The sequence below is a fragment of the Amblyomma americanum genome, chromosome 10 (genome assembly GCF_052857255.1).
Source record: "Amblyomma americanum isolate KBUSLIRL-KWMA chromosome 10, ASM5285725v1, whole genome shotgun sequence".
NCBI lineage: Eukaryota > Metazoa > Arthropoda > Arachnida > Ixodida > Ixodidae > Amblyomma > Amblyomma americanum.
This window is the reverse complement of record NC_135506.1, coordinates 117582054-117589738: the sequence shown is the minus strand read 5'-3', so window position 1 is coordinate 117589738 and position 7685 is coordinate 117582054. Positions and strand designations below refer to the sequence as shown.

The 7685-nt window shown below is 46.1% G+C and overlaps 1 protein-coding gene across 5 annotated transcripts in view; it reads left to right on the top strand.

The window, feature by feature from the left end:
* The first annotated feature begins 178 nt into the window (after positions 1-178).
* LOC144107922 (protein NEDD1-like) overlaps positions 179-7685 on the top strand; it is a 150177-nt gene continuing 142670 nt past the window's right edge. For 2 of the 5 annotated variants that reach the window (XM_077641160.1, XM_077641159.1), the window contains exons 1-3: positions 2580-2600; positions 4024-4118; positions 5356-5469. In XM_077641160.1, coding sequence (XP_077497286.1) covers positions 2582-2600; positions 4024-4118; positions 5356-5469 — 228 coding nt within the window. In that variant the 5' untranslated portion in view covers positions 2580-2581. Of the gene's footprint in view, positions 679-2579; positions 2601-4023; positions 4119-5355; positions 5470-7685 lie in introns of those variants that run through there. The other 3 variants (XM_077641157.1, XM_077641158.1, XM_077641156.1) reach the window with 3 other exon arrangements.

The window sequence follows — 7685 nt, the reverse complement described above, 5'->3', positions numbered from 1 at the left end:
GCAACAAAACAACCACACGATTACTAAAACTTACTCGTCGAACTTAGGATTACCAAACCTTTTTATAACTGAATTGATTTAATTTACAAGTTGCATTTTAAGCACTGCTATTTTCTTAAATAAGCTATAAAATCACAATTATCATCATCATCACCGTTTCTTTTTTTTTTTGCGAAGAGCCGTTGCGCAGTTTCTCGCCTCGTAATGCTTGCGCGCAAGTAATGAGTTTCAAATTATTCCTGTTCGTGAAGTTTTGTTTCAACTTTGTATGTAATGTGAGAGCCATATGAAAATTTAAGTTTCTTTTGGATGTCCAATAATGCTGCAGAGGATTGTTCGAAATCTTTATGCTTTAGACAGCCGACGATGAACGCGGCGTGTAGCCACAGCGGCAGTGCGTATGGATACATACAATCGTGTAGACGCGCGTTGTTCGTCCGTTGTCCGTCAAACGTCAGGCAGTGGCGCGAACGCCCGAGCCGCGGGAAGGAAACTGCTGGACTTTCGCTGTGCTGCAAAGGTTTGCTGCGTCGTGCCCAGCTGATTAACCTCGCAGCGCGATGTTCGCCACCGCGGCCGAAGACGTCCGCGTCTGGTCTTCGGCGTCACTTCAGCAGTGCTGCCAGTTTGACGTCGTGAGGGCGCCGAAGGTTTCGAGCGTCTCTTGGAACGCGGACGGTTCGTACTGCGAGTCTGCGAATCGTGCTCGCGGCTTCTCGGTGCCTTCTTTATTTAAAGCTGTTTTTATGTTTTCCTTTTAAATTTATGTCGTCTCTATACTGCGGCGAAGAGGCGTTTTCTACCTGCTTTCACTGCTTGCCTTGCTGGAGCAGGAATACAGCCTTTACAAAACAGGAGTTTTCACGCTTTCCGTGTAAGTGGCTCGTGTGACAGGCCCACTAACGTGAACAAAAGCGTCACTTTTGTGCTTGCTGATGACAGTTTTAAAATATTTAAGTTGACCAGGTTTTTACGTGATAGTTTTTGGTTAGGCCAACGCCGCTAAGATGGCGACTACTCGGAACGCGTCTCTTGGAACGCGGACGGTTCGTACTGCGAGTCTGCGAATCGTGCTCGCGGCTTCTCGGTGCCGTCTTTATTTAAAGCTGTTTTTAGTTTTCCTTTTAAATTTATGTCGTCTCTATACTGCGGCGAAGAGGCGTTTTCTACCTGCTTTCACTGCTTGCCTTGCTGGAGCAGGAATGCAGCCTTTACAAAACAGGAGTTTTCACGCTTTCCGTGTAATTGGCTCGTGTGACAGGCCCACTAACGTGAACAAAAGCGTCACTTTTGTGCTTGCTGATGACAGTTTTAAAATATTTAAGTTGACCAGGTTTTTACGTGATAGTTTTTGGTTAGGCCAACGCCGCTAAGATGGCGACTACTCGGAACGTGTTCATAGTGGTGGGGGGAATGCGGGGCTTGCTGATTTTATTGAGAGCTAAGAAAGATGCGAATTATACCTAGGCGTGAGCAGAACATGTCAGGCTCATTTGCTGCATTCCTAGAAAATGCAAAGGCTAGTGCAACTGAAACTGGCCCCATGTTCATTTTCGTGCCGCCCATTTCGCACAGACCCTTCTATTTTGGTGTGAGCTTTGTTTCTAGAACATTGCCACAGACGCTGCACAAGAGCTTCTTCGCAGGTTCCACTGCTGACTTTGTCTGACCCCTTTGAACAGACTAAAGCGGAAGTGCCACTGAGTATTTTTGATGTGAATAACGTGCTACACACTGACAAAAACAACTGAAACGGTGGACCCAGGACAAGCACCGTTTTCACTTGTCGTTTTTGTCAGTATGTAGCGCGTTATTCACACCAAATTTACAACCAACTAGCCCATATTGCTGCCTTGCTTACCACTGGGTATGTCGTTTATTTGAACTGCAAAGCCTTGCCCAGTTTTTTTTTTTTACTGCCTGTGGATCTGAACTGAAAATTGAAATAAGTTCTGGTGATGGCCGCAGTTTCCAAGATGCTACAGAAGCAAAAAGGAATATATAGTTATTTGTACCGGTGCCACATGGACCAATTTAATTCTATTAAAGTGCTTAATGGCTTAAATTTTAATGGCATTTGCATGGCGTCACATGCGTAAATGTAATCGCATTAGCCGTACTGCCATTTGGGACCTACAGAGTTCGCCACAACTCATTTGCCTGATCAGTGATCCTCTCCATACACACACAGAAAAGCATGTTAGTAACAGCTTCCTATCTATTTGAAGGTGCCTGATTTGTAGCTGTCAGTCATGTGAGGCATCTATACTGCATTTACGACTCGAAAAGCAATTTTCTGCAAGATTAAGTTTTATATTACATTTGGGTGACTTTGCGGAGATATTGTGCCCACTGGCACTGTTTACATTCAGGTGAAATTTGTCTGCAAGACTGTCGGCATTATCATTGTGACTTTCATGTAATGACATTAACAAACTTAATGCCGTAATCACTTACTGCGATTTCTTGTGCGTGTGTGGCACAGGTATTAGTTCTCAAATGGTGAAGCTCTGCTGCAGTTTGAAGTAACATCTTGCTGCTGTCCTCATTTCACTTTTATCTTCTTTTTAAAAGCGGCCGGATGCATATCATTGGGAGTGGTGAGTTGTTTCTCTTGTAATTGTCACTCTGGAGTAGCTGTTTTCAGGGCACAACGAAAAAAATCTATGAAGGCAAGCTGCACTTAATTTTACTCATTCGATGGGCATGCTTGTCACTGCGGAGGTCTTTTCACTATAGCTAAGGGGTCCTTTGTTGCTGTTCTGACATGTGTAGCACATTTCTCGTGCGTACTGTGCAGATACAACACATTGTGAGCTCTGGGCCAACGCTTGTGCTGAATATATTCAACTGTGCCTACTTTGATGTGGATTGGGCTCACTTTTCTAGGAATGCCTGTTAAAGAAGAATCCTTTGTCTTGCTTGCAAATTTCATTTTCTTAAACACCGGAGGTGCGGCTTGACGACTATCTGTTCTGCAACATTGTACATACAGAGGAATTTTTGCAGCACAAACAGTGCTAGCGTAGGATCTCACGACTACAAATGGCAATGGTATTCAAGAGGAGGTATGCACGTGCAGCCATGGGTGCCATATTGTTCAGCATGACAATTATGGGTATATTTGCATCCCGTGAGGTGTTCTGCATGGCTGCCGTTTTTGAACAGAACATTTGGGTAGTGAGGTGTTTTTTGCCACACTCTGACCACATCCTGCTCGAGAAGGCCTGCTTGCTACAATTGTCCCGGATATCCTTGGTGCTCTTTGCAGAAACTCTAAAGGGGTGGTAGGGATGACTACTCTTTTTAAATGGAGCTTTTATTGTATAGAAAAGGCCAAAAAAGGAAATACAGGTGTCGCCACCACTAGCTGTGTGAGCGAGCAAACTATGGTGTCTCATGAGCTGGATATTCACTTCCATATGGAGGTTACAGAGTCCTTTTAATGCGGAAGCACTTTTTGTCTCGCGAGTGGCGTGCGCAGGAGCTGTCAGCAGAGAGTGTCCGCACGAAAATGACCATTTGAAAAAGAAATTCGTTAGGCAGGCACGCAACACATGCACCACGATAGGTCGTTGGCTAAATTGTGTTAGAGGGGCACGAAGGGAACGTGTTGTGGTGTGTACGACGGTAAAGTGTGTTGGGGATATGTGCTGATGTTAGACAACAATGGTTTGCAAAAAAAAAAGTTGCTGACGTTCGGACGTAAATGCTTTCACATTTCTCCAATGCAGCAGATTGCAGTGCTCTACAATTTTTGGTCTGGTCTTGATGTTACGACTTGTAGTGGAGTTGCAGGAAAATTGAAATCTAATTTTCTGATAGACAGATAGATGCCTTTTGCTGCTAGGCAAACACCAACATCTAAAAAGCCACAGGATCTATTTTTTTTTTACTAAAAACTAGAAGTTGGATGGTGTCCCTTCATCAATTCTGGCGCTTTTTTTTTTTTCTTTCAGCGTCATTCCACCCATGAGGTGAATGCTTGTTCGTGACCTGTCGCGTGCTGCGCTTTGTTTTCAGGAAAGCAGCTGGCATCCATTGCACGGAACCAAGACGTTGTTCTGTTCACGGCATTTGGCAGCGGACAGCCGCGACACACACTGATGCAAGTTGAGGTGAGCTTGTCTGAGCGCGTCGCAGGACCTGCTGGTTATAGTTATTCTGTGGGGTGCAGTGCACAGATGAGCTATATTTAACCTGGAGTAAGCGCAGTGTGGCAAATTTGGGCACAGACTGGCTAATTAATTGCACAATAGTTTGTAGCCTAGTGATCTCTGAAGTGTGTCCCCTATGAATGCTACCAAGCTGCCTGCACCAGTCCTAGTTGCCAGTGCGAAGCTGTCTTCAGAAATTAGTCACATGCATGTGTGGAGTCTTTGGTTTTTCACAGCCCAAAGTGTGAGCGGAGATATATTACTGTGAGCAAATTTACCTAGTAGTTTGCTGCTACCTTTGCAATATTGAGCTGTGTATTAGTGCAGTATGGTGGCATGTGAGGTAAAAGCCCAGTGTGTACGAAGCTTAAACTGATGCTTTGTGATTGCATTCTGCTGTGGTGTGCATGTGTGTTTTTATTGGTGAAACTGTCCTGGGCTGCTGCTATGTGACACTATTGCACAGAAGGTGGGTTGTTGGCTGCATTTTTATTCATTTACTTGCCGCATAGGGGGAGTGAGAAGAGTGGGAGCTACCAGAGTTCTTCGACACTTGCTATGGTAGTACACTGGTGCTGCCACTACACTCTAGACACGAATGTGCCTGTATGGGAACAAAAAGGGAGTGAACTGCTTTCTAGCACACAGAGGACGGCTTGTTTCCTTTTTACTCCTCTGTGCATTGGCCCATAACCATGGAACCTCCCATGAGTTGTGGAAGCCATTGTTTTATTAGCCTTGTCTCTTGTCTGTTGCTACTGCATGGCTTAGATGGAGGCGATGGCCACGTTGATTGCAGGTTGGTGTATAATGAAGTAGGATCGTCCTTGCTTCAGATGGAAGTGAAACAGGATTGGTGATTTTGTCGTAGAAAGGGGAGTGGTAGGACAGTGTACCGTATGTATGGGGTCATTATAAGATTGCCTGTTGATGTGCTGGCAGCATGGGTTGCGTACGAGGTCATTGTGAAGAGTACCACTTGAAGCCAGTATGCAGCTTGAGTGTACCCACCTGTGCTCAGATTTCCCGATATTAGTTAAGACACTCGAAGGACAGTGCTCGTTTCGGTGTGGAATTTGAAGGGTCTCTCTTTTGGACGTCTCAAAACTGGCAGTCATAAAAATTGCAGTTCAGCGATTTAAAGATGCTTGTGCCAGCATGGAGAGCTTCCACGGGCTGTTGTGCTTTTGTTCCCCAGAGTGCGTGCGTGTGCTGCCAATTCAGCCATCGTGACACCGACTTTGTCTGCCTGGGCCTGTGCGACGGCACGGTGCAACTGCTGAAGAAGGGGAAGGCTGTCTACTCCTACAAGGTATGCAAAAGTACCAGCAGGTGTTGCCATGCCATGGGGGTAAATCGTGAAGCCAGGCCTTTTATGAGCAGTTCAGAGACGCAGCATGTAATGCGGGACGCAGGAAAGAAAAAATCTAAGCACCTCTACAGTAAGAGCTTGTGAATTGTAACTTGAGTAATTTGAATTTTTGGATGATTCAACATGTACTGCTAGGTGAGGTGACTCTGTACATGCTCCATTAAACTGTGCATAAGGTAGCTCATTAATTCTAGTGCACATGTGGTCTACCACTGGTCATCCGAGCTATGCACCCCATGCCTGAGTGACTGGGGCACATGGCCAACTGAGCAATGTACCCGTGAGGTAGCATCGCCTCTTCAGAGGAGATGTAGAAGCACCACGAGACAAGGCGAGGGTGTGGTGGCTCTTTCTCAGTGATCAGTGACAGAACAACTGTATCAGCTAGTGATCTATGGTGCGTTTTGGACTTGATATGCAACTTTACAAAAGCTGTGAAGGTAATGCACATATGAAAGCATATCACTCATACTTGAAAACTCTGTGAGCGTTTGGATGATAGCCTGGAACAGTGCAGTAAGAGCTTATTAATTCGAGCCCCGTTAATTCAGAAATTCGGATAAGAGCTGCTTGCTTGGTTCAGACAGCGCCCATGCAGTTCTATGATGTCGCACGGTTGCTAATTCGGACGCCACAGGTGTCACACCGGTTAATTTGAACAGGCTTCCAAAGGAAGGCTGCGTCCAAGTAGGACCAGTGGGGTGAGGGATCGTCGAAAAAAACGTGAATTTCATGCTGCAGAGTCGCATCTCTGAGGTGTGCCACGGCAGGTGAGACGACGAGTAGATGGCCCTTCTTCGAGAACAGTCCGTCCACTTAGTTTGTTTCACTTTTCTGAACGTCAAACCAACCCGCATTGTCGGCAATTTGAAACACTTATTGGCACATGGCTGGTGTGTTCTTACCCCATGTTTTTTTCTCGTTGCTTCGCCCCTGCTAAGTGTTTCCTTCGTCCAGAGCGTCGAAACTGCGCTCATGTCGCGTGCCCTTCACTGTTTGTGCGGTGAAGCTTCCTCATGAAACTGTGCCGCTTATGATGAGTATGATACGGTAGCAACGGAGCTACACCACGCCGCATCCTTAAGGATGTCAGTGAGGCTCATCCGATTTTGTAGCAGTTCTGCTTCGGTGCTCCGGACAGCATGCATGCAATAAAGCAGTAATGGAAACTTGAAAAATGGTCACCACCACGCTGTTCTCATCTCGGAAGCAAGCAATGATTACCAAGTCTTTCACGAAATGAATTTTGCCGTGATGCGAGCAGTTCTTGAGTTTTTCGGCGTCATTCGATAATCTGCACTTCTGGATAACTCGAACATTTTTTCCGCTCCCTTGAGGTTTGAATTAACGAGCTTTTAATACAAAAATGACATTCTAGGCAGTGCAAATCAGTCAGCACAGTCAAGTGTTCAGTTATTGAATCCTCTGATTACAATTTTCACTGCTGGTGAGCGACCTTTTGGACGCAGATGGAGTGTGAGTGAATAGGCAAGCCAGCTGCATTTCACTCTGCCGCATGTCACTCTTAGTTCTAGAGGTCTCTGAAGAGCAGCGGGAAACGCGGCAAGAGGTAGACCAAAGTTCAGGATGTTGCCGGTATTGGCACTTAAACTGAGGACAACTCTATCAAATTTTTTTCGTTAGCAAAATCTGATAGTTCAGCATTTCATGGCTATATTGCCGCTTGTCCGGGAGCGAAAGATGCATTTATTTCAAGGAAATTTGGATTCGAAGTTGAAAAAGTTTTTCCCGCCGCTCTGATTCAAACTCGAGAACTCTTATGACGTCACGGTGAAGTCTTATCACGTCGTAGGACGGAGTGACGTGAAACGTGACGTTAACGCAGACTCCGTGATTTCTGGTGGCTAGCGGTGCGGTTTAGCAGCTGTCGAAAAAATGAAAGCTACCGCCGCCGCACGTTGAAGGCATCTATCTGGGGTCACTACCGTCGCTTCGCTTACGTTTGCACCGGCGTCTTGCCAGCGTTACGATGAATCCCGTTCCCGAACCCGACGACGAAGTTCTCGCAAAAACTCCGGCCTGCATTTCAGCCACCTCAGCCCCACAGAGCGTGCGATGCTTTTGAGGGAGCACGGTTAGGTTAGGCGCCGGTGGGTGCTTTCCCCCTTCCTCAGTGAGCAGCCATTGCAAACTAA